The sequence below is a fragment of the Taudactylus pleione genome, unplaced genomic scaffold (genome assembly GCF_031769625.1).
Source record: "Taudactylus pleione unplaced genomic scaffold, aTauple2 ptg001075l, whole genome shotgun sequence".
NCBI lineage: Eukaryota > Metazoa > Chordata > Amphibia > Anura > Myobatrachidae > Taudactylus > Taudactylus pleione.
In genome coordinates this window covers 2,459,266-2,486,727 of record NW_028285476.1, presented here as the reverse complement: position 1 = coordinate 2,486,727, position 27,462 = coordinate 2,459,266, and the positions used below count along the sequence as shown (strand labels likewise).

Sequence of the window (27,462 nt, the reverse complement as noted above, 5' to 3'; positions counted from 1 at the left end):
TTGGTTTTCAGGATTTATTTAGAACACTTACGTACAATACAAACTTTGTTGTAGACAGGTCAACCAAAGCAGGTCAAAAAGCAGAAAACAAACAAAAAAGAAAACCCTTTTGATGTCAAACATACCCTGGAGAACCCTCTAATTTAACATGGATTATAAACACTGCAGAAAATAATAGAGACATATGTCCAGGGCGCAAGACTGAAAAAAAATGCACTTTTGTTGTTAAGTAACCAATGGAATTACTGTTGACCAAATAAGTCCCATGTAAGCACAACTGATCATAGCTTGCCAGTATTACAGCAGAAAGAATAATTGTACGGAACAGTCTTGCTTTAGACATTTAAATCCCACACAAATAAATTTACACAAAATGTATTGGGAAGTGATTTTAACGTTTTGATATATATAAAGAAACTATTAACTGTAATACAGCAGTAAGGCCAATATGACATCTGAGAATCTAAAAACTGGAGGGAGTAGCTCTACAAATACTTTTCTTTCTCACAATGAAGAATCAATATGGAGAATTCAAACACTCTTACTACAAAACTGACCAAAAAAAAAAAAGTCAAAAAAGGACAAATGTAAAAATGTGAGAATTCTGCAAAACTTTGTTCATGCAAAATTACTATAAACCCTGTATCAGTAAAGTTGACCCTCCCCCCTCCCCTCTATGGTAAAATTAAATACATTTAGCTGCATTATATTATATTTTTATTTATTTCCTAGATCAAGTACTATGGAGGATTTAAATAAAATTTTAAACGTGAAGCAGATAGCGCAAGTCAAATCAGGAAAAGAAATGTATTAAAAAAATAAGGATATATATACTAGAGCGGTTCTTTAGAGCTACATCAGTTTTAAATAAAACCACACCAATTTACAATAATTCATTTAAAATCCCAAGCTCCTAAAGAAAAGTGCATCCAGAACCAGCATAGATTTAATAGTATTGTTTACTTTTTTTTTTAGCAGCTGAATGATTTGTTTAATTCCCTTGATAGCTTACACTTTTGAATGCAATAATGAGAAAAAAAAAAAAAGAAAAAAAAACAACCCCTTTGAAATAATTTACTTTTCAGAAATTTAAATAAAAGCACAGATGGACTTCCTTTCATGATACTATGGAAAGGGGTGATAAAGGAAAGCATGCATTTTACTAGACAAACATATTTGTACAGGCACTGGCAAACGCAATTACTGTTCCTTTCTTAATACAGCCCACCCTAGAAAAAAATAATAATAATTTTTTTCTTTTCTTTTTAATTTACTATTCACTGAGGTACCAAGATTTAATAATGGAAAATTCAATTTAGAGAAATCAAAAATAAAGTTGTTTTATGCCTTCCTCAGAAAACTATGGCAAGATTTGTAGTAATGTTAGCACGGTTACAGAATTTCACAATTGTCATTGGCTGCTGTAATTCCACCCACCCCCCCTCCTGCGAGAACCAAAGATTAAAGTTCTCACATAGGTTTTTTTTTGATAAAATGTTCAATTATTTTTTTTATATTTTTTTTCAATATAACAAACAGTCAGTAGATTTGCAAATGGATGAATATGTCTTGGCTAGCAACTGGCACATCTTTCCGGTACCAAATGAAAGTCTTCTCGATGTCAAAGAAAGAATCCGTTTGAATTCAGGACATACGCGCCATGCCATAGTGCAACAAATAGTGCGACACCCAATGGGATACTGATGGGAGAGCTGCATGGAAGTGAGATCCTGAACAAGCATCGAATGGGAATTTGTTCCTCGATGCGCCTGTCTTGTCTTAACGCAACCACAGTTTAAGACGCAGTGCATCAACTCCGTTTAAATAGTATCTGAACAGGCGTTTATCTCGCACAAAGCCAAGGTTTTCATAAAGTTTCAAAGCAGACTTATTTGTGATTTCTGTTTCCAGGACAACCTGTTTTAATACAAGAAAGCAAGTCATTAATTTGTTGCTGTAGGCTTGCATGCTGCAATGCTGACAAATACAAATGTGTGGATTAGTTAGCTTCATTTAGGACGCAGAAAACAGAAACTTATTCTACATGCCTGTACCATATAAAAATGCTTTCCATACGGTTCCATCAAATCCATAATCGGTTCGTATAGGTTCTTCATTTTATTAGAATGAAAATTCAGAACCTGCACTGTTAATTATATATTTTTTGTTTTTAAACGTGGCCCAATTTATGTTTTAAGGATATTAATTTACTTCATCTGTTTGGCAGTGCCCTTTCTTATTGCATTGGCTTCTGACAATGGGGGCGATTCAATTCAGTGTGAATCGAGTAGCGCTGGGAAGCTCACAGAGCTATTCATTCCACGCCCTGTTTAGTCAGACTATTGAATTCTTCTCACGCCCTCTTGTGGGTGCGAGGAGAAATCAGACTAAAGTGCCGGCCGCAAGGCGGATTACTGGCTTAGTGCGGCGCTAACAGCCTTGTGGTCAGCACTTTAGTCATAAGAACCGGCATTCTCAGACTAAACACCAAGGTTAAGTCACAAGAACCGGAATTCTCCGACTTAAACTACTGCCCGAAAAGTAAACATTGCTGCGAATTGAATAGCTCTGGGAGCTCGCTCCCGGCGCTATTCAATTGTTGCTGAATTGAATCGGCCACAATGTCTGTCATTTCTTCAGATAACACCAAGATGCACATTAGGTCTACAACCAGCAGGTTAATTTTCAATTGCACTGAGCCATAAACCATGTGTATGGTTCAAAAAGTTAATTCATTTAGATAAAAGGCATCACATGTTTAGGTTTTAACACATGCCTATAGATGAATGGCAAAGCCTCCTCTCCAGACAGGCAGTAAAAGTAATCTCTACACCATATGCACCCAAACTCGGTCCTCAAGGCACCCTAACAGTTCAGGTTGTAAGGATATCCATGTTTGACCACAGGTGACTTAATTAGTACATCAGTCAATTTTATATAACCACCTATGCTCAACCATGGATCTCTCTAAAACCTGAACTGTTGCGGTGCCCTTAGGAACTTCTGCTCTACACAATAAAAGGGTGTGACTGATGCTTCTGCAGCCCAGAGAGGCATTAGATATAGCTGCTTTTTAGGGATCTGTAGTGGACCTGTCGTTGTGGGGGAGAAGTTTTTGGGCTGAAACACAATGGGACTAGGAACCCATAAAATCACTAAGGCATTACCAATTCACTAGGAAGGCGTACCTTATGAATATTGCAGACTACATGTTTTACAGTTGTTGATTCAGCCTAGAAAGTGACTGCTTCTTCTCTTTAAAACCGGTCTACTTTAAATCGCTGGGGTCAACATAACAAGCGTTCAGTGTTTTCCTGTGATTATCATGTGCCAGTGTACAGGTTTCTAAACACAAGGTTTCCTTTACTGGCAAAACAAGCACTGATGCACCTGTACACCAGTAGAATGGCCAGCTGTCTTAAACATACATTTCATGCTTAAAGGGCCACAGAGGTCTGCTGTCAACTACTGCTGTGTTACCATAATAAAAAATATGAGATATGGTAAGAACTTGCCTTTGTTATCTCTATTTCTACGAAGTCCATAGGGTTCCACAGGATACCTTGGGGTATAGGTGATGACGTCAGGCATCTGGCACCATAGAGTTAAGTTTTCACTCCTCCCAGGATGCACTAGGGTCCCCCTCCTATACCCCGCCCCCATGCCAAGGCACCTCAGTTAGTTACCAAGCCATAGGCAGGAGGAGGAGAAGGAAGAGAGAGAAAAAAGATCTGGACACAGACAAGAATCACATTCTCATCAGAGGGAGACGGAAAAACCGTTGACCAGAGTAAAGCCCATCTGCAGCACAGGTGCGACAGGGCGGGCAGTCCTGTGGAACCCTATGGACTTCGTAGAAATAGAGATAACAAAGGTAAGTTCTTACCATATCTCATATTTTCTACTTCAGGGTCCATAGGGTATCCACAGGATACCTTGGGGATGTCCCAAAGCAGTATCCTTCAAGGGTGGGGACGCTCCTGTGCTGAAAGGAGAATCCACCGCCCGAAGGAAGCATCCTGAGGGGCGAAGGTGTCAAACCTGTAATACCTCACGAAGGTATGGACAGAGGACCACATAGCAGCCTTGCAGATCTGGACTGCAGAGGCACCACGTCGAGCTGCCCACGAAGGACCCACAGACCTAGTGGAATGAGCCTTCACAGATGGAGGAACCGGCAGGCCTTCATGAAGATATGCTTCAGAAATTGCCATACGGATCCAGGCTGCCAAAGTTTGCTTTGAAGCAGGCCAACCCTTTTTACGGAAGCCATAGAGGACAAACAAGGCGTCCGACTTCCTAAACAAAGAAGTGCGGTCAACATAAGTCCTTAAGGCCCGCACAACATCCAAAGTGGCCTCACCCACTGAAAGACCAGGTGAGTTAAAAGCCGAAACAACTATTTCCGCGTTAACATGAAACTGGGAAACAACTTTGGGAAGAAATTCAGGACGAGTGCGTAGCACTGCCCTGTTCCCATGAAAAATCAAGAAAGGGGGTCTACAAGAGAGCCCCTAAATCAGAAACACGTCTGGCCGAAGCTATGGCCAGAAGGAAAACAGTCTTAGCTGTTAGCCATTTAAGATCCACTGAGCCCAGTGGTTCAAACGGCGGTCCTTGGAGAGCCCTCAGGACCACAGTCAAGTCCCAAGGCGCAACAGGTGGAACAAAAGGCGCCTGAATACGCAGAACGCCCAGCATAAAGGTGCGCACATCAGGAAATGTAGCAATCCTACGATGAAACCAGACAGACAGGGCCGAAAACTTCACCTTCAAAGAAGGCGAAGCCCGTGGTCTAGTCCCGCTTGTAGGAAGGCGAGTACACGAGACAGACGAAACGCCAGCGGTGCATAACCTCTCGGTCGACACCACTGGAAGAACGTATGCCACACGCGATGGTATATTCTCGCGGAAGACGGTTTACGAGCTCTTAGCATGGTACGTACTACAGAGCTTGAAAACCCCTTGGACCTTAACATGGCCGTCTCAACAGCCACGCCGTCAAAGACAGCCGAGTCAAGTCCGGGTGAAGACAAGGACCCTGTGACAGAAGGTCCGGTCGGAGCGGTAACCGCAGAGGACTGTCCACGGACAGACCCTGAAGGTCTGAGAACCAGTGCCGTCTGGGCCATGCGGGAGCTATCAACAGGAGCGTCCCTCCTTCCTGTTTGAATTTCCGGATTACCCGTGGAAGAAGGGAAACCGGAGGAAAGAGATAAGCAAACCGGAACGTCCACCGGACGGACAGAGCATCCAACAGAGACGCCTCTTCCTCTCTTGTGCGAGACCCGTACACCGGCAACTTGTTGTTGTGCCGGGACGCCATGAGGTCGATCTCTGGAAGACCCCACCTGTCCACCAGCAGTTGAAAAACGTCCGGGTGCAGGGACCATTCCCCCGGATGAACGTCCTGGCGACTGAGAAAGTCCGCCTCCCAGTTGAGCACTCCCGGAATGAAGACAGCTGATATGGCCGGAAGATTGCGCTCCGCCCATACCACGATCCGAGACACCTCTACGAGAGCCGCCCGACTTCGGGTTCCTCCTTGCCGGTTTATGTAGGCCACGGTGGTAGCGTTGTCCGACTGGACCTGCACTGAGTGACCTTGGAGAACCCGATGTGCCTGCTGGAGAGCATTGAAAACCGCTCGGAGTTCCAAGATGTTTATTGGAAGCTCTGCTTCTGCCGGAGTCCACCTGCCCTGGAACAAGTGTGGACCCGAAACTGCTCCCCAGCCCCGAAGACTGGCGTCCGTCGTCAACAGGACCCAATTCGCCACCCAGAACGGACGACCCTTGTTGAGATGGGTCGTCTGCAACCACCAGGCAAGGGACAGGCGAACCTCCGGAGTGAGCACTATCGTCTGGGATGTCAGAGACTGAGGCAGTCCATTCCACTTGGACAGGATCAGGTGCTGCAGAGGTCTGGAGTGAAACTGGGCATATTCCACCATGTCGAATACCGACACCATGGAGCCCAGTAACCTCATCGCCGAGTGTAGAGACACCCGGCGGCTCTGCAGACAACTGCGCACCCTCGACTGTAAGGCAGAGATCTTTTCCCCCGTCACAAAGATCCTTTGCTGTCCCGAGTCCAATAAGTCTCCGAGGTGCAGAATCCGCTGAGACAGGATCAGGGTGGACTTCTGCCAGTTTATCAACCAGCCGTGCCGTTGCAGTAGCGCAATGGTCAGGTCCAAGTGGCGCAGAAGGAGCTCTGGAGATCCTGCCACTAAGAGAAGGTCATCCAAGTACGGCAACATGCGGACTCCCTGCAGCCGCAGGGAAGCCGCCATGACCGCCATCACCTTGGTGAAAACACGTGGTGCTGTCGCCAGGCCAAAAGGTAACGCCCAGAACTGAAAGTCGTCGCTGCGGATTGCAAACCTGAGGAACCGCTGATGGCGCAAAAGAATAGGGACATGCAGGTAAGCGTCCTGTATGTCCAATGACACCATGTAGTCCCCAGGTTCCAGCGCCAATATGATGGACCGCAGGGTCTCCATCCGAAACTTCGGCACCCGCAAAGACTTGTTGAGAGCTTTGAGGTTGAGAATCGGACGAAACGACCCATTGGGTTTCTGCACCAAAAAGAGATTGGAATAGAAGCCCTGGCCCCTCTGGGAGAATGGAACAGGCACTATAACTCCAGCCTGGAGCATAGTGTGCAAGACCTTCCGCAGCTCCGTGGCTTTGTTCCGGTCTGATGGTAGACCCGTGGTGAAGAATCGAGCCGGGGGTCTGTGCCGGAAGGAGAGGGCATACCAGTGTGAGACCACCTTGAGGACCCAAGTGTCTGTCGTGGTGACCGACCAACACTGAGCGAACTGCAGCAGGCGGCCTCCCACTTTGGGATCCCCCAAAGGGAGGCCCGGACCGTCAGGCCGCAGGCTTGTCATCCGGCTTAGGGGCCGGACGTCTGGTACTCCAGGCCTGCTTCCGGGGATTGGCCGATTTCTTGGGGCCAGCCTGACGGGGAAAAGACTGTGCTTTAGGCCTACCCTGGGCCCTATAAGACCGAAAGGACGATGTACCTGAACCAGAAGGAACAGCAGCCGACGGGAGACATGCTGATTTAGCTGCCGCCAGCATGGCTATAATCTTGTCCAGGTCCGGACCGAAGAGAACCACTCCGTTAAAAGGCAATGCCTCCAAACCCTTTTTGGAATCAGCGTCCGCCTTCCAGGATCGCAACCACAAGGTGCGACGAGCAGCCACCGCTGCCGAAGAAATTCGAGACGCCTGGGTACTAATATCTAAGGCCGCTTAGTTGATATAAGTGTCCGAATCCCGGAGATTGCCGATCAACTCAGTCTGCTCAGCCGAACAGTCGGGATCGAAGGACGCCTCCAACGTATCAGCCCAGCGCTCCATAGCTCTGGCAACCCAGCAAATGGCCATAGCTGGCCGTGCTGCCCCCCCTGCAAGGGAATAAGCGGACTTCAGGCAGATCTCCACCTTGCGGTCCGTAGCATCCTTAAGGGAGGACATGGATGGCATGGGCAATGTGGCACTACGGACAAGGCATGTCACATGAGAATCCACCTGTGGAGGGGATTCCCACTTGGCAAAATAATTGTCCGCAAACGGATACGCCACTGCTAAACGCCTTTGAGGCTGATATCGTTTGCCTGGCTTCCTCTAGGTAGTCAACTAATTGTCCCGAAAGAGGAAACACTGTGGTATCTCCTTTAACATCCTTGAAAAAGGCGTATTTGGACTTTGATACCGGAGGTTCCTCATCCTCAATAACTAAAGCAGTCCGGACTGCACGAATAAGTCCAGGTATATACTCCTTAGACTTAGTGTCCGAGTCTTTAGGACGGGGAGGTTCCTGGTCAGAAAGATCCAGAATCTCCCCATCATCGGACGTCCCGTCGTCATCCTCATAAGGAGCGGACTGAGACGCCACCGGCCGCTTGTGGGGCCGCATCACAGACTCCCCCTGCAACACGTCTGACAACTGCTGTACAGAGCTTGTTAACGAATTAACCCACGCAGGCTCATGAGAGACCTGAGGAGGGGAAATAGGGAGACCCTGGGGTAACATTAATTGTCTCGGGAAACCCTGCATGGGTGACGACACCACTGACTGCTGTGACAATCCCATCTGAGTGAACGGAGGCTGCGGAGCTAAATGGCCCACGAGGGTTGTAAGCGCCTTGGCGAAACAAGCCCAGGGCGGCTCCTGTACCAGTGCTGTGACCGTAATAGGCCGCGCCAATAAATAACACGGTCGGCATAGTCCTTCCGCGCTACCCTCCCCCTCCGCTATAGGTGCCTTGCACGTAGTACACCGAAGCTGTAGAGGGAAGTCACTCTCAGACATAATGGTAAATATGTGACCCCTCTCAACAATACTTGTCCGTAGAAGTGAGAGACCACCCTGCAGCACCGCACCACAAGGGCTTTAGCAGAAAGACAGGGACAATAATAAGGCTGACAGTTAAGAAGTAAAGTACAGGCAGCAGCGCTAGCACAGTCACATACAATGCAAAGAAAAATAAATTCCTGCACTATCAGCGCTGATTCTCAACTACCCAGACACAGAGTCTGGTAGGACACGGCGCTGTATACACAGACCTTACCCAAATCGGAGGAGAGGTATGCGGGGGGACCCAGACCACGATGCCTCTGATTCCAGGCTTCCAGCACCGTTCTGCGGTTGTAAGATGGCCGCCGAGGAGCTTAGAGGAGGCTGGCCTGGGGGAGGAGCGCTGCTACAGAGCCAGTCAGCGTTGCAGAGAGGACTGTGCAGCAGGGGAGGTGCCGGCTGTGAGACAGGGAAGGCGCTCTCCCCTGGCCTGCATTTAACCCCCGGGACGCCGCAGCGCTACCGCTCTGCTGCGGTCCGCTGTCCCAGGGGGGTAGTGGAAGCGCAGGTTAGATACCTGGCTCCACGCTGCAGCCAGTCCCCAGGGAGCCCCCTGCCTGGGGACTCTGGACCATGTGTTCAGCGGGGACCCACCGCGGGACCCCGCTGCTTACCTTGCTGTGCCCCTTGAATCCGGCCATGGTCTCAAACATTTGGGGTCACCGCTAGCTGTGACCCCAGATGCTCACCAGCATCCCCGGATCGGTACCGGCGTTCTGGTACCGGCGGGGGTGGAGGGAAGACGGCATGTCTTCCCTCCCTTATGTAGTTTTCATTTATAGATTAAGCCTTACATCGCCGCTGTTCTCAGTGCATCACCTGATAATCAGTAAGTGACTATAATTGAAAGTGCCAATGAGTTGGGAGGAGCACGATTCAGACAGAAAGCAATTGGGTGCCTCGTACACAGATCACTCTGTACTGCACTACTAAAGGCACAGCAGATATAGACACAGTGGTGTATCCCTGCAGGAAAAGCCTTCAAGCACTGCTAGAGCAGAACTAGATTGCTAACATGCTGTCACACAGAGATTGGATACCACTGACAAATCGTGTTTGTGTAAAAAAAAAAAAAAATCTATAATTTATTATATATATATATATATATATATATATATATATATACACACACACACACACACACACACACACACACACACACACACACATACATACATGTCACATTATGACCACCTCCTACATTTGACATAGGCAGTGCATAGCCCATGAAATACGTCACGTACAGTGTACTGGCTTGGTGGGTATATAATGTGTGCAATAGGCTATCTGCACACATCACTCGTTGCGGTCATGGGTAAAAGCGGCAAAAAGGGATGACTAAGGCTTTCAAGCTAAGGGTGGCAGTATTTCTGAAACAGCGCAGTTTGTGATGGCACCATTGCAAATAACATACGTGGAAATTGCGGAGCATCACGTGCCATTGATGCGAGAGCTGTACGACAGCTACGAAGGTGCATTGAGGGCTCACAGACACGCTACAGTGGAGCAGCTCACCATCAAAATGAACCTGGGGCCACCTAAAACGACAGTTCAGCGAACCCTGGGGCTGCGAAAAAAAAGGATGGTCACTGCACCTATGCTACCGAAGGCTACCTATGTTGCCTTCTCTGATGACTCATGTTTTCGGCTTCATCGAACGGATGGACATTGGCGTATCAGGCGAGAAACATCTCAGAACAAACACCCTGCAACCATTGCTGGAAGAACACAAGCTGGTGGTGGCAGCATTATGGTCTGGGGAATGTTTTAATGGCATTCTCTGGGCCCACTCATCCATATGGAAGGCACCCTCAACTGATTTGTTTATGAATCTATCCTTGCAGAGCACGTACACCCACACATGCTGATTGTCTTCCCTGAGGCAGATGGGATCTTCCAGCAAGACAATGCCATGTCACATGGCTAGAAATGTCTGACAGTGGTTGGAGGAGCATGACCAAAACTTCCAAGTACTTCCCTGGCCCCCTAATTCCCTGGACTTGAACCCAATTGAGCATCTGTGGGACAACCTCGATCGTTGTGTTTGCTCTATGGATACTCCACCACCTTCCCTCCAGCAGCTGTGGGATGCACTGCAGTCAGCATGGCTCCAGATACCTGTGCCAACCTACCAGCACCTTAATGAGTCACTCCTAGCCCATCTAATTGCTGTCTGTGCTACACATGGCGGTTACTCTTGCTATTAAGTGGTGGTCATAATAATGTGACTTGACACACTAGTGTATGTATGTAGGTATGTATGTATATATTTATATATATTTATTAAACACACACATATACACACACAATGAGGAAAAAAAAGATATGCACTCATGTAACATAAAAAGTTTGACACATCAAGAAGTATCCATATGAGTAAATAGAAAGGGCACTCAGTCTTTACTAAAGTAGGATGTTTATTGTCAAGAAACCCAGAAAGAGGTTCCAGCAATTGTACTGGTGTTAGGTGTGATTGCTGGACTTCTTAACAATTAATGTTCTCCCCACGAGCAATTTCATGGTTGCTCGACTTTTTTTTTTTTTTTAACATACCACCCGGCACTGTCCTGCTACAGGGGTCTGACAGCCAACATCACGCTGCCCTTACGTTACTGTGAGAGGCTCAGTAACGGAGATCCCTCCCCTCTCTTTAAGAGACAGGGTGTGGTTTGTAGGGCAGGAACATTGCAGAATGGGTAAATGCAGAGTGCAAGACGTGTACAGTGTTCTCTCAGGGTGCAGCACTGTGTCTCAGTGTGCACAATTTTATCTGTATTCAGCCACGGGCACATATAATATTTTGCTTACACCTTCCTGAGGTGGCGAGCAGAAACCAGCCCAAAGTTGCTGTTTGGGCAGTGTGCCCAGTAGTTTACACAAATTTAGCCGGTTTATATGGCTAATCCAGATGCATTTGGGCACGACATGCGTGATAAGTAATGGGCACCCAGCGGCACAAACAATTGATCACCACTCGTCACTTTAGATGGGAGCTCAGGGCGTGATTTAACAATTGAAGTCCCCCTAAATATCTTACTTTACAGTAAATATGGAAAATGCTCTATTCACACACAAACTTGACACCCCATCTGCCCCCTGATTTGGTTTTCCCTACTTAAGTTAAAGTAAAAATATATATTTTACTCAACTATGGTACCAAAACAAATCCTTACCTGCACTGAAAACATGGTTAGAATAAAAATGCTCTATTGAACAAAAGCGCTAAATGGTGAAATCCTTACCTCATCACAATCCCCTTCAACCATGGCATAAATAGCTTTCTTTACCAAATTTGTACCTGCAATTTAAATGGAAAGAATATTTAGCTGAGTAACAATCTTAGAGAATGCAAAGAAGATTAACAAGAGATAGCTGTATTGTGAAATGTGGACAATGACCCTGGCATTTAACAGATAACACATTTAAAAGATTATAATTATATCATGATTTTCTCCTGTAGAGGTGATCATAACAGTGACATTAGTTACATTCCTCCAATCACTTAAGTTATACAACAGCAAGACTAACAACTATCTGCAGCAGCATCTTACACAGGCTTTTTGTAAACTATTTTCTTATTTAATGCACAATGCCCTTCTACAATAAATACTAATACATAGCTCTCTTTGTTACCCCGGGATATGCCCTGGCTATGTTACGTTGAATAGAACTGCACCACTCCACCTCAAGATATATCCATTTATGAAAAATATAGGAGGCAGCTAGAGAGAGAGAGCAGTGTATTATGGCAGTAACAATAATTAGGGGGGGGGGGTTAATGCTTTTAATAACACCTTAACCCATATTCCACTACTTGAGAGCCAAATGTGTATAATAGGGTGTTATCTAGCCCTCTGCTCTACAGAAGATGTCACAGAAACTGACACCAGTCCTCCATAGAATGCATACCATGGCTGCCCTCTGACCTCTGTTTAATAACAGCTGCAGGTGGCCATGTGGCTTAGGGTCAGATTACCCGAGAGCAGAAGTCAGGTTACCATAAAAGCGCTTACGTCTAATTGAATCCGCTTTAAAAGCTCCACAGGCCATACTTTGACGACTCCTTTGTAAGTGTAACACCATATGCCAATTATCACATGTTTTCACAATAGGAGATCCTGAAGACATGACATGCTAGCACCAGGAGGAGCTTATCTGCAGTACAGTTTGCATGATCGCGGCCTGGGAAAGCCCATTATGACACAGGAGAGAAACTCAATGTTTTAGTTCTTCTGAAGAGGTGCTAGAAGCAGTTAGATGTAAAGTGCTAGACATACATTTGTTTAAGGAGCATGTGTGGCTCAGTGGTTAGGAGCACTGACTGTAAAACAGAATGAAGAGATTTCAGACTCCAGACTTTGCAATCTAGGAACTGATTTTTTTTAACCTTAAACATGGAAGTGTCACCTAAGCACAAAATATAGAGAGTAAGGTCAGACAATCCCCAAAAATTGTATCAGAGTGCGTGCAGCACTGGTCAAAAAAGTAAATGGTTTATAGGAATGACTACATTATTATTATGAAGCAGAACTACAATTTGTAACAGATCATTTCAGGACCCCCAAAGGCTTTAGCTAGGAAGGCCGCAATAGTGATGAGGTCGGAGAGAGGAGTAAGATTACTTTTTATTCATTTTCCCCAAGCAGCAACGTAAAGTACTTAAAACATTAACCACTAGAAGATGCAGAGATATAGAAGATGGCATTTATTTATAAATGCTGATAAGCAGTAACAGAGTATGAGGTGATTTGTAGTGTGTGGGGAGACCTCCTATGGCTTATGCTGGTCTTTAGAGACTAGCTTGTGAATGGCCTATACTAAGGTGATCCTATTTTTATTCCCCTTTGGCTGTCTGTGGTACAAGTCATACCTTGTTATAAGACCCTGTTGGTTGTGTTCAGCTAAATTTTTCATATCCAAATTGTTACATGTCTGAGGGGGGGACTCAATTAATCGCGATGGTGAATAGCCCTGGGAAAGAGGTCAATTATCCGCAATGTTAAACTGACTAAGGACCAGCTCATACCCTCCTGAGGAGAGAGCAGAAGTCCGACTAAAGAACCGGCCGCGATGCAGTTTTACGGCTTAGCGCTGTGTCAACAGCATCCCAACCGGCACTTAAGTTGGAAAATGCTGGTTCTCGCAACTAAATACCTTGCTGATGTGTACCCGGCCTTAGGCAAGATAAAGTGATGTAATGAAGGAAAAATATAAAACACTGAAGTAGCCTTTAGAGCTGTACTACCAGTGGTAGTGTAGTGGGGTTATTGCAGCCAAAGTATGCGCTGTTTTTGAACTGTGGTATGGAAGATAAAGCAGTATCCATTATAGCATTAGAAAACAAATCAGTGTTAAAACAGACTATACAAGAGGTTACTGACCTAAACAAAATCGCAGTTTAAAAAGGAGTTTCTGCATCATCATTTACAACATGCATGGGTACAGTACATGACAAATGACAGGGCTGTGCTGACTGCACAAGCAGAGCTGTCCACCGATTGCTCCACCCCCTTACATTAGCCATGTATGCTGGAGATACTAATCAGGAATCACCCCACAAATTGCCTACCAATGCCCTTTCTTCTGTACTTGGAATCCACTGCTAACATGGCTATATAACCTCTTCGGAACATCTTTTTGTGCATATCCAGCTTGCAGACAATGGCACCTACACACTCGTCTCCTACCACAGCCTGGAAAACAAAATGCATATCAAAATGTTAGCAGGGTAGAGTAAACGACAAAAGGAAACAGCATGCATAACATATCATTATTGAGGGAACTCCATAAAAGATAGCCTGAAAACCTAAGGGAACAGAGCACTTAGCCCTACCCAGTATAAAAGGGAGCCAGAACAGAACTCTTAACTATACTACATTTCCATGTTGACACCGGTTACATTTTCATCCAGACAGTGCAGGAGTTTGACGAACTGGACATGACTTTTACTAGACTCTTGGTAGCAAGCCCATTGCACCAACCTCTGCATGGGCTACTCACCATGGCAGGCTACAATGAGAACCAGGATTCAGCAGGTTTAACCATAGAAGACACTGGATTACATGACTAGGGGACAGAATTAACAGCCCACTGAATTACTGCATGAGAGTGAGCCACATTCAGATAAGCATATTTAACGTGTACTGGGGGCATCAGAATAAGGGATCTGTTTGTGTTCCAATGGCATGTTTATCTGTTTGGCAATAATATAATGGCTTCATTTTAAAGCACACTGGGGTCTATGTATCAAGCAGTGAAAAGCGAGGATTAGTGGACCAGTTGAGAAGTTGCCCATAGCAACCAATCAGCTCCTACCTATTATTTTATAGCCTGTACTTGATAAATTTACTTCAAAGCCGATTGGTTGCTATGGGCAACTTCTCTACTGATAAACATCTCCACGCTTTTCACTGCTCGATACATTAACCCGACTGTGCCAAGGTACAATGTTAGATAATCCTGGAGGCTGCTACAGGATTTGGATTTTTATAGTATTTTTTTGTCACATCATATTCCATCATGAATGTGGCATGAAGACATCTCTGAAAACGCTTGTGTGAAGGGGTTAAAACTGTAACATTTACCAATGCACTCCGACCTCGCTGCCCAGATCATCCTCCTTCTGCATCTAACATTCTGGGAAGCTGAGCATTAGAAACATAATGGAAAACGCCTTCCAATTAACACAATCCTTATAGAACACAAAATATCAAATGCAAGTAACATGATCAGTCTAGAATCACTAGAAAAATCTTTAGGGTCAATTGAATTAGCCATGAAGGGGGCGAGTTGCTATTGTACTGGTGTGGAAATGCCGCCACTGGCACCGCAACTCACCCCACTCATGGCCCGATCTCACCTAGGACTTGTGAAGTTTTGCATGCAGCCGCACTGACTCGCAGATAATTGAAGGTGTAAAATAAAATATTTTTGCACAATTATTTGAAGAACATAATTACCCTCAACAGGGAAACAATATATATTGCAATAAAATATGCATATACCACTTTACCTTTCATAAAGGGAATAGAAAGTTCTGAATTAAACACAAGGGGTCCCAGTGCTTACACGACTCCTAGATTCCTGGTCAGATCCTGATAGTTACACATACCTGCTGCCCTCGGGATCTGGCCAGGAATCCAGGATCGCACAAGCAGCTCCTGCTAATTAATATGATATGTGGCATGCCTATATTCTGTGTGTAACTGCTGCTGTATCTGCATGCGAAATGCTACGTTACAGTGTCACAGTCGCTGTTACAGTCACTGTAACATAGCATTTTGCATGCAGATATAACCGCAGTGACACAGAATATAGGCATGCCGTATCTCATTTTAAACAGCAGAAGCTGCTTGTGCTTCCTATTCACATCGCAGTGCGAATAACACGCGTTTGAAGGCAAATTAAAGGTAAATAGTCGCATGAAAAGACGCTCTGTGCTACAGAGTCACACGGCTGTAACGAGAATTGTAGCATATGGATGATAGATGTGGACACATCTGTATATCCCCCCCTACTACCTCCCATAACCTTCACTACTGTAATCTTACTTTATTTATTGTATTATACCTACTCAGATCGGGCATAAATTCAGAGTCTACTGTGTTTTATTGCTATGGTGTTCTGTATTGTTTGCTATTAAGACCTGTCAAAATAAAGGGGGGGAATTCAATTGTTTGCCACAGCAGCTGTCAGTGATGGGCGCCCGACGGAGCAAATCAATTGTTGCTGCATTTGGGTGCAAGGAGCTGCCGGCAATTCTGCTCACACCTTCCTGAGGTGGAGAGAAGAAATTTGCGAAGTCAGTGGTTTGGGCAACCTAACCAGATATTTAGAAGGGTTTAGCCATGTATATCGGTTAAATTCTGTCTATTTGGGTGCGAAATGCGCAATAGTTAATGGACGTCCAAACAATTGAATTGCGCCGATGGGCAGCCATAACAACTGAATTCCCCCCAAAGAGTTAAAAAATTAACTATAAGCCACAACCTCCTCCTTCCAGCTAACAGAATGTAATGGGTCAGTCCCCTTGTTCAGTTTACTAAGCAGCTGAAATCTTAGAGCAGGGGTGGCCAACCAGTCGGGTAATAATATCTAATCAAGCTAAAGAGCCGATAGCATGCGCACGCCAAAGCAGGCTCCTCACATCGCGGGTGAAGTCACCCGCGCACTGCATCACTGGGAACGCTGGTCTCTGAAACGATCATAGGCTTCTTCTGCCCGCTTCAGAGGCCAGCATTCATAGTTACAGTGGAGGGAGTTGCATCACAAAACCTCAAGAGCCACGAGTTGGCCACCCCTGCCCTAGAGCAATGGTAAGATCTAATAACTCAAAATCTGTACTAAATTCAATATACAATTTATGGATTCCCTTTACTGTAGTAGTCATACAATGCACTGCTCTATATCTGGTAGAAAGTAACATTAATAACTTGTAGTGGTTGTCTTTACCCTGCTTAAAAGAGTTAAGCCGGGTATACACTAAACGACAAGTGTACCGAGCGATGCAACCGGCGACCCAGACGACATATCGGGAGGTCGGTACACACTAGACAAGGGGTGGGCAATAAGCGGCCCATCAGGTGTTGTAGAACTATACATCCCAGCATGCCCTTCCACATTTTTGCTATTTAGCAATGCTAAACCTGTTAAAGCATGCTGGGATTTGTAGTCCAACACCACCTGGAGGGCCGCTGATTGCTCACCCCTGTACCCGACCGCCCGATATTTCTGCCCCTGCCGCATCGGATGGTCAGCTTCATCTGCATGTAGGGCCAACCTGACGATGCGGCTGACGACTACACAGGAGCGCGCACTGCACGACAAAGTAGGTATGCACTAGACGATTTCGAGGACTTGTCGTTCTGATCCGCAAATCGCTCAAAAAAAATCGTCTAGTGTGTACCCAGCTTTAGAAAGCAACACAAAGCAATGCACATACCAAACAATGACGGTCTGTCCTTGCAAAGTGTTCCTAAAGCTATGAACACAACACAATCCTACATTTAACATTTCTGTAGAATTCTAAGATGTGTGGGACACACACTATAACTATCAATAACATTGGATCATATGAAATCGTTAGGAACATTTATATAGTGCCAGAACTCTAGTGTTTCAGAGTTATGCTGCTCCATATAATATATATTTACAGGCCTCTTACAAGCACCCTATATGCACATACGAGTGAATACAATTAGGTGTGAATTGCAAGAATAGCTTGTTTCATGAAACTCGACTTCGCACGGATGCACGCACCCGAGAATTTTCCAATCCAATTAGAAATGCCTATTCCTGGTACTCACTGCGGAGGTTTGCGAAATGACTGCCAAATGCAATGTAAGAGAAGTGCAAGAAAAGTGAGGATACCCTCCAAAATGGATGAAAAAATGACATGTAATCATTGGACTAATTAAGCTAATTGGAAACTTCTAAATTGCCTACTTAATCATTAGAGGAGGGGGTCTCCAAGGGATTCAGCACGATGTCCCGACATTTTAACCTTAAAATAAAGATGTTCATCTCCATCTCCCACCCTCAGGGAGGTGCTAATGGAAAGATGCAAATTCACTAGGACTGGTTCAGTGCAAGTAGCCAACTGGATTGCAAAATGAATTTGCTATGAAAAAAAATAAGAGAAAACGGCAACTCACATCTAATTGGATTGACCCCATAGTGTTCCCTCTAGGTCCGGGACAGGGTGCCGAACCATTGAAAGGGCACTCTAAAAACAGGGGAATGTCTTTAAGACCTGTCCCCTTTTCACCACTCTTGGGGTGTGCCCGGCATTTACAGACATGCCGGGCTGCCCCCAACTCTTCTATCTCTGTGAAGAGATGCTGAGCGTATGCATACGGCCTCTATTCACTGGCGGTGATAGCTGCACCACAATTTTTCCCACACGGATTACACTGCGGCCCACGGGTGGGGACGGCACCCGGCATACTGATTTAGCGCGGAACCGCCAAAAGGGCAGTGCGCTTTCTGCCCTTTTTAAATTGGGCAGGGCGCAGCGCCCCGCTAAAACAGCCTAGCAGGAACGATACACACACACACACCACATTTGCTTCTACTGGGCATATCTCTTATAAGCCTTCCATTAATGGTAGCAAAAGTATGGCACTGCTATATAACATGTTGGCCACTGCTGTTAAATAGAATTTGATTTTCATCAAGTAAATGCTTAGCATTGTTGAGTATGATAAGCTATATAAATATAATGTGCAATGCATGAACCCATGTAAAAACTTGAAACACTCAGGTCATTACATCTCTTGTAAACGGCTCCTTCCAGGATTGCTGGCTACTATCCTTCAGAAAAACTCGTCCAGACCTGCATCAGATTTTTTTTTTTTGCAGCAATGTATTATAGATCTTTGCACGCCTAATCGCCCGTCTAAACTGACATGGCAATATTCAATTGTTTCAGGTTTTTGCACATGTCACATCCAAATAGACTGGGTTTTGAGGTGTAAAGCATTGCTAAACCCATCTAAAGTCCTGCTCTGCATGCACAAACGAGACTTTTCACAGATTTCTGGTCGCCACCATAGGAGGGTGTGAGCAGATCTCATGCATTTATGCCCATCGGCAGAAACAATTGTATAGCTCCGACAGGCGCAGAAAAAAATACAGCCGCATGTAAGCGTCCTGTATGTCCAATGACACCATGTAATCCCCAGGTTCCAGCGCCAGAATGATGGACCGTAGGGTCTCCATCTGAAACTTCGGCACCCGCAAAGACTTGTTGAGAGCCCTGAGGTTGAGAATCGGACGATACGACCCATTGGGTTTCTGCACCAAAAAGAGATTGGAATAGAAACCCTGGCCCCTCTGGGAGAATGGAACAGGCACTATAACTCCAGCCTGGAGCATAGTGTGCAAAACCTTCCGCAGCTCCGTGGCCTTGTTCCGGTCTGATGGTAGATCCGTGGTGAAAAATCGAGCCGGGGGTCTGTGCCGGAAGGAGGAGAGGGCATACCCGTGGGAGACCACCTCGAGAACCCAAGTGTCTGTCGTGATGACCGACCAACACCGGACGAACTGCAGCAGGCGGCCTCCCACTTTGGGATCCCCCAAAGGCAGGCCCGGACCGTTAGGCCGCAGGCTTGTCATCTGGCTTAGGGGCCGGACGTCTGGTACTCCAGGTCTGCTTCCAGGGCTTGGCTGATTTCTTGGGGCCAGCCTTTCGGGGAAAAGACTGTGGTTTGGGCCTGCCCTGGGCCCTATAAGACCGAAAGGACGATGGTCCTGAACCAGAAGGGACAGCGGCCGACGGGAGACATGCCAATTTGGCTACAATCTTGTCCAGATCTGGACTGAAGAGAACTTCTCCGTTAAAGGGCAACGCCTCCAAACCCTTTTTGGAATCAGCGTCCGCCTTCCAGGATCGCAACCACAAGGTGTGACGAGCAGCCACCGCTGCTGAAGAAATTCGAGATGCCAGGGTACTAATGTCTAAGGCCGCCTCGTTGATATAAGTGGCCGAATCACGGAGATTACCAATCAACTCCGCCTGCTCAGCCGGAATCGAAGGATGCCTCCAACGTATCCGCCCAGCGCTCCATAGCTCTGGCAACCCAGCAAATGGCCGTAGCCAGCTGCGCTGCCCCCCCGCAAGGGAATAAGCGGACTTCAGGCAGATCTCCACCTTGCGGTCCGTAGCATCCTTAAGGGAGGACATGGATGGCATTGGTAATGTGGTACTACGGACAAGACGTGTCACATGAGAATCCACCTGTGGAGGGGATTCCCACTTAGCAAAATAATTAGCCGCGAACGGATAAGCCACCGCCAAATGCCTCTGCGGCTGGTATCGTTTGCCAACTGACTGTCACCAACTGACCCGAAAAGAGGAAAGACTGTGGCGTCACCCTTCACATCCTTAAAAAAGGCATACTTGGATTTAGCCGCTGGGGGAACTTCGTCCTCAATCACCAAGGCTGTGCGGACTGCCCGAATAAGTCCAGGAATATACACCTTGGACCTAGCGTCCGCTTCCTTAGTACGGAGAGGCTCCTGATCGTAAGGATCCAGAATCTCCCCATCAGACGTCCCTTCGTCATCCTCATAAGGAGCCGACAGAGACGCCACCAGCCATTTATGTGGCCGCATCACAGACTCTCCTTGCAACACATCCGACAAGTGCTGTACAGAACTCGTCAGGGAGTTAACCCACTTCGGCTCCTGAGAAACCGGGAGAGGGGAAATAGGGAGACTGCGGGGTACCACCAATTGTCTTGGGAAACCCTGCATGGGTGACGACACCACTGATTGCTGGGACAAACCCATCTGCATAAACGCGGGCTGCGGAGCTAACTGGCCCACTAAGGTTTTAAGCGCCTGAGCGAAACAAGCCCAGGGCGGCTCCTGTACCGGTGCTATAACCGAAATAGGCCGCGCCAACGACAAACACTGCCGGCAGAGGCCCTCCGCGCTACCCTCCCCCTCCGCTAAAGGTACTTTACACGTAGTACACTGCAGCTGGAGAGGAAAGTCACTTTCAGACATGATGGTAGAAAGTATGTGACCCCTCTCACCAATTTTTTAAAAAGGCGAGAGAGCACCCTGCAGCACCGCACCGCAAGGGCTTTAGCAGAAAGAACAGGGACAGTAATAAGGCTGACAGTCCGAAATGGAAAGTACAGGCAGCAGCGCTAGCACAGTCACATACAATGCAAAGAAACTCAATTCCTGCACTAACAGCGCTGATAAATCAACTACACAGACAGAGAGTCTGGTAGGACACAGTGCTGCATACACAGACCTGACCACAGCGTAGGAGAGGTATGCGGGGGGACCCAGACCACGATGCCTCTGTCCAGACTTCCAGCAGCGTTCACCATACGTTCTTGAAGATGGCCGCCGAGGAGCAGAGAGGAGGCTGGCCTGGGGGAGGAGCGCTGCCACAGGGCCAGTCGGCGTGTTGCAGAGAGGGCTGTGTGCAGCGGGGGAGGCGCCGGCTGTGAGACAGGGAAGGCGCGCTCCCCTGACATGCATTTAATCCCTGGGACGCCGCAGCGCTACCGCTCTGCTGCGGTCCTGCTGTCCCAGGGGGGTAGTAGAAGCGCAGGTTAGTACCTGGCACCACGCTGCAGACAGTCCCCAAGGAGCCCCCTGCCTGGGGACTTCTGGACCATGTATCAGCGGGGACCCACCGCGGGACCCCGCTGCTTACCTTGCTGCCCCCCTTGAAGCCGGCCATGGTCCTAAACATCTGGGGTCACCACTAGCTGTGACCCCAGATGCTTACCAGCATACCCGGATAGGTACCGGCGTTCTGGTACCGGCGGGGTGTAGGGAAGACAGCATGGACGTCAAAACTGACTGTCCATGCTGTACTTCCAGATGTGCAGTCACAGCTGCAAAACGAAAACTTCGGGGACTCTTCATGGCCCCCCTCTAACAGGTGCCTCCGACTCCGACCAGGCACCGAACTAAACTGAGATGCCTTGGCTCGGGGGCGGGGTATAGGAGGGGGACCCTAGTGCATCCTGGGAGGCTGAAAGCTTAACTCTATGGTGCCCGATGACTGACATCACACCTATACCCCAAGGTATCCTGTGGATACCCTATGGACCCTGAAGTAGAAAAAGGTAATTAACATGGATAGAAGAGAAAAAAGTAATTGCTGCCAATATTCTGACTCACTTTTGAATCTACCAGGTGGTTAGGATAAGGAGACCACCCCAAATGTACAAATTACCTGTACCCCTTACACTGTCAGGCTGGTGTTCCCATCCACAAAGTCACAACTAGAATGAGCAATAAGGAATCGTGTGAGTAATAGGACCAATCAGAAGCCACAGACTCCGTGAATGCATAGAGATACTGGCTTGTGATTGGTCTTCAATTTAATCCTTCTCTCCATTAGAGGTGGTGTTCAGAGGAAACTCCCAGCTAGTGCAGTTTTAGCTAATCTTACAAGGACAATAACTACTGTGGATTCTATTTATTCCAACTTTTAGAAACCAAATGCAGATTAACTCTAATTATAGCTATTGAAGCAGAATCTTGAACACTGTGTGCCACAAAAAAAGACTTTCTTCTTTTAGAATATTAGATTCCATTGAATGATTGCAAAGATGGCTGTGGAATTTAAGATGTTGTATTACAAATATCATATACATTAGGATATACTTTGCACTGAACCCTAAAATTCACATTAAGGTAAAATCTATTGTTTAATATTTAAGTTTTTGTTAGTGCTGCAGTAGAATGACAGGTACGGGTTCTGCTGCGATATAACCTTAAGCTGCTGTAACACTCCAGTATGAATTAAATCAGTCCACACAATGCATTTATGCAAAACAAGTCTGCCAAATGTCAGTCACCCATTGTAGAGGGCTGAACGAGAACGGTAGCTATAGCTAGTGACTTGCAAACCGTTCAAGGAATTCATGTATAATATTCAGCTCTATAATTCACTATATAAAAAGGCAAATAGTAGCCTTTTACAGAAATTATACATAGTGAGCGACACCCCAGGCAGGAAAGAGAAACTGTATGGGCTGTGACAGGTGCAGGGTGCTAGAATGAAGATTAGAATCATGTCATTTGTATGGCCTGTAGTCATACAAGACTAGCCAAGTAGACAATATACTGAAGATTAACTATTGCAGAAAGAACCTGAACTTAGGAGAGAACATGATTATTTTTCACAATGCCGTTGTGTAAACATACATGTAATTGGTAACTCAGTGCCTGTCTGCAGCTATTATACAATAATCATTACCAAACACATACAATGCAACATGGTAGAATAGAACTAGGGTAACCGGTTGCCTAATAAGTTTCTGCTGCTACCCGAGTATTTGGGGGTATTTTAATGCATCTTAAGTTAACAGGTGTAATTATAAGGTTCAGATACCTTGTAGATTTGGTTCTTGTATTCTGAACAATTTCATAGCCCCTAGGTATCTATATCTCCCAAAAATAGTTAGTAAGCCATCAATTAAATACAAGCTACAACTGAAAAATGTGTAGAAAGCAAAGAGAGTACAGATGTACAAATTCCTACTATTAACTATTTTATCACACACCATTTCCTGCAGACAAATTGCAGTTTCCCAGTTACAAATAGACTATGCAAATACAAGATTACCAGAGGTCTCAAACAGATTCACGGCGCCTTTATCACTGTACCCTAGAAATACTTGGATCCCTACATGCTCTTATTTAGTGTTCATTCTAGCACCCTACATCTGTCACAACTCTAATACCCCTTTCACATCGCATCCCGGGTCGGACCCAGGTTAGGGCCTTTCACATCGCCATAATAACCCGGGTTATTGCGGATTTGGTGCCTTTTAACTCAACCCGGGTTGCCCGTGTTAAAACAGTGTGATGTAATTTTTAAAGAATTTTATTGGCTCACAATTATGATGACGTTTTCAGTAAAGAAAAGGGAAGGCCTGGGGAATGCTTGCAGTGCAGCAATCACGGCCGACAGAGCATGTCACAGATGCAAAGTGTGCAAAGGGCCTGATTCAGAGACGGACGCTCTGAATCAGGGCTTTTTTTTTTTTGTTCGGCCTCCTGGCCGCTCGCATAGCTGAGGGTGACCGCCCACAGCTATTGCGAGCGGCCAGGTTGATGGTCGCGATGGTCAAGACCATCACGACCATCAGGCTTGCGACGAGACCCTTGCGGTAGGGTCTCGTTGGCCGCAAGCCCCAGTTTGCTTCCGGCTCTAAATAGAGCCGGAAGCTCACCACTGACATCACTAGTGATGTCAGTGGGGCCGACCCCAACTGGCAGGGGTTCCTTCGGGAACTCCTCCATTTGGCCAGCCACCCCCCCCCTGCCAAACGGGGCGAGCTGTCAATCACCATCGACAGCTCGCCCCCTTTGGTGCGAGACCCGGAGCGACAAAGCGCCCGTTGCTAGCCGGGTCTCGCGCATACGCACGATGACCCGGTTGCGAGCGCTCAGCGCTTGCGACCGTGTCTGAATCAGGCCCATAGTGTGCAGTGCAGGACAGTAATATAAATACAGAGACGTGCTCTGTGTGCAGGCTGCTCAGCTAACTGGAAAAAGCCAATCAGCACTATTTTCTCAGACCCGGGTCGAATATCCCAGGTCTATACCATTTAAGAGCCAAATAACCCGGGTCCGACCCGTGTTTAACCCTTCTTTTAACCAGAGTTGAAATACTGGGTCGACCCGGGTTATTCATTCTGGTGCATTTTAAAATCATGTCGACCCGGGAATAACCCGGCTTATTTTGGCGATGTGAAAGGGGTATATGTAGATTGGCTCTCCATTACTTACAGCTTCAAATCCTATCATGATTAGCACCTGGATGAGAGCATTGTTTAGGGACCATCTAATTGACCAATGTTTACAACAAAGTTCTAATCCACCAATCATTAACAGGAGCTAGACACTCTTCTGTGTGAGATAGTAGATGCCTGCTGTTGTCTGTCGTTTCTATCAAGCAGGAGGACCATACCCTCTGAACCTTTCACCATAACATCTATTTCCACCGCGCAATGCTATCCAGTCTCTGCGGGGATACAGAAATGTACACGCAAGGTCCTAAGTAGACCGCTCTTCATTGCAAAGGGATCTCTTTGCTAACTTTGACTTCTGCTTGCCACATACTGGTAACCAGTTTGTTTATTGCTGGAGTATCATTGGGTGGTTTCAGTGAGCCCATGCCTGCCAACACACTCCTCGTCACAGAGTGTCGATCCCTGTTAATCATTGGTGGATTACAATTTTTTTTTTTTTTTTTTAATATCGGACAATTAGATGGTCCCTAAACCTGCTCTCTTATCTCACTGTACATGTGGCTTTGTGTATTATATATGAATCACTACAGATATTTTTTACCAAGAACAAAATTTTTGCTTATATAGTACTTGGCCAGCAAGTCTTTATTGAGTCTTACCAGCTGATTAGATTTTTTATAAATATATATATATATATATATATATATATATATATATATATATATATATATATACACACACACACACTATAGGGCCAATCCAATTGTCCACAAATGGTGCGAGTTGCCGTTGCGAAGGCGTTAATCCCTCTGAGCCCGAATTCGCACAATTTTGCTCACAGCCCTGTGGGGCTGCAAGCATTTTAGTGCGAGTTTGGGCTGCTGTAAAGTGCGGCTATTGCTGTGATGACTGACACACGCAAGATCATCTCAGACAATTGGATTGACTCCTAAATCCATAAACTCCGTATTTCTTTTTTTCTTTGGATATAGATCTTCTAAGACCTACTAGGAGGGCTGACAACCTTCCTCACAGCTGCTAGCGTATTAGCACCATTTTGAAGGGTCTTCCTTGTTTTCTAGTTACTTGGATTAACTCAGGTATGCTGATTGCAGTAACTGACACCTCACAGTTGCTGTAACATAGACATTAAAATGATGAGTTGTCAGAGTCATGGATACACACCATAATCTGTACTCCTTTCTGTATGCTGTAACATATACTGTGGACACCCAGCTAAAGCACTCTGTAAATATACATATATATATATATTTTTTATATTTACAGAGTGCTTTATCTGGGTGTCCACAGTATATGTCAAAGCATACAGAAAGGAGTACGGGATCGGTATGACATACCGACAATCGGGTTCCTGGAGGTCAGAATTCCGACGCCGGGATCCCGACAGGGTTAACATATGGACACTTGTTGGTCGGTATGCTAATCCTCCCCTTTTTGGTGCCTAACCCCAACCTCCCCCTAACCTGCCCGTCCGCGCTACTTACCTTCGGCATCCCAGCGGTCAGGATGCTGCTGTCGGGATTCTGACTGGCGACGGTATTCCAGCCCTGGTAATGTAAGCGTAGGCATCCAGACCGTTGGGGTACCAAACGCATCCTAGGAGTACATGTTATTTATCTCTATACACAAACAGAATCTGTACTCCTCTCTGTATACTGTGACATACACTGTGGAGGGTTGGGTATAGGATCCCAGCGGTCGGGATGCCACTGGTCAGAATACCGACAGCAGCATCCTGACAATCAGAATCCCAACGCTACAAGGTAAGCTACCCAACACTAACCCTCCCTCCACACATCCTAACCCCCGATGGGATGCCGGCAGTCAGGATACTGGAGCTGGGATCCCAACGCTGTCAGGATTCTAGTGCCGGTATTTTGACAGTCTGCATCCTGCGCGCCGGGATACTGACTACATCCCGCTGTGGACACCAGGCTAATGTACACCTCCTCTCCCCTGACACTGCTAGCCAGATGGGAGTAGTAGTTCAACACCTGAGAAGCCAGAGATGATGGAACCACACGAGACACGTATATAGTACATGGCGAGCCACACAAGAGGCAGCCGGTGGCCCCTGGGGCCCCGCACTCACCAGGAAGCAGAGCTGCGGCCAGTTGTGGATGAAGTATCTGTAGGTGTATATGGAGTAGGGCTCGGACAGGTCCTTGGTGATCAGTCTCATGATATCGGGCATCTGGAGTTCGGACTCATAGCGGACGTATCGTATCGTGCTGTCCTCGCCTTCCCCCCGCAGCGAGCAGCCGGCCATGCGGGAGGGCAGGGCGTCCTCGGCCGCGCTCGGCACCCGCTCCAGCCCGTTGGGGGCGGCAGTCCGGCCATCGTGCGGGGGGAGCTTGCCCTTCAGGGCCTTGAGGTGCCGCAAGTCGGGCCCGATCAGGCCGTTGAGCTGCTGGTGGTGGTGGTGGCGGTGATGGTGGCGGCGGTGGCCCTTCGGGCCCTCACACGCCTCGTTCCTGGGCAGCGGCGGCGTGTCGTACCGACCTTCCTCCTCTTCCTCCCCGTCCTCCTGCTGCTCGTCTCCTGGCAGGGCGAGGCCGGCCCCGGGGTAGTGGTAGAGCACGCTAGGCCCCGACGGTGCGTCAGCCATCCTAAGAGGAGAGACACGGCCGCGTTATACACACACAGCCCGGCCCCGCATCACTCAGCCCCAGCCCGGCCGTCTCCCCGAGCTCCGCTCACCCGCGGCCGTAAAGGGAGGGTGCCGCCGGCAGTCAGCACGCAGCGCTTCCGCCTCGCTTTTACGACACTTCCGGCGGCGCTGCTGCTAGGACGGGGCTTGCTGCGGGTGGGGGGTGACCCGGTGAGGGGAAGG

The 27,462-nt window shown here is 47.0% G+C and overlaps 1 protein-coding gene across 1 annotated transcript; it reads right to left on the bottom strand.

Moving 5' to 3' along the window:
* Positions 1-27,462, bottom strand: NAA30 (N-alpha-acetyltransferase 30, NatC catalytic subunit). Its single transcript, XM_088461591.1, has 4 exons — positions 26,722-27,462; positions 13,943-14,066; positions 11,616-11,671; positions 1-1,917 (listed from the first exon to the last, which is right to left on the bottom strand). Exons 1-4 carry the CDS (start codon positions 27,235-27,237, stop codon positions 1,780-1,782), a joined length of 834 nt encoding a protein of 277 aa, XP_088317717.1. The 5' UTR covers positions 27,238-27,462; the 3' UTR covers positions 1-1,779.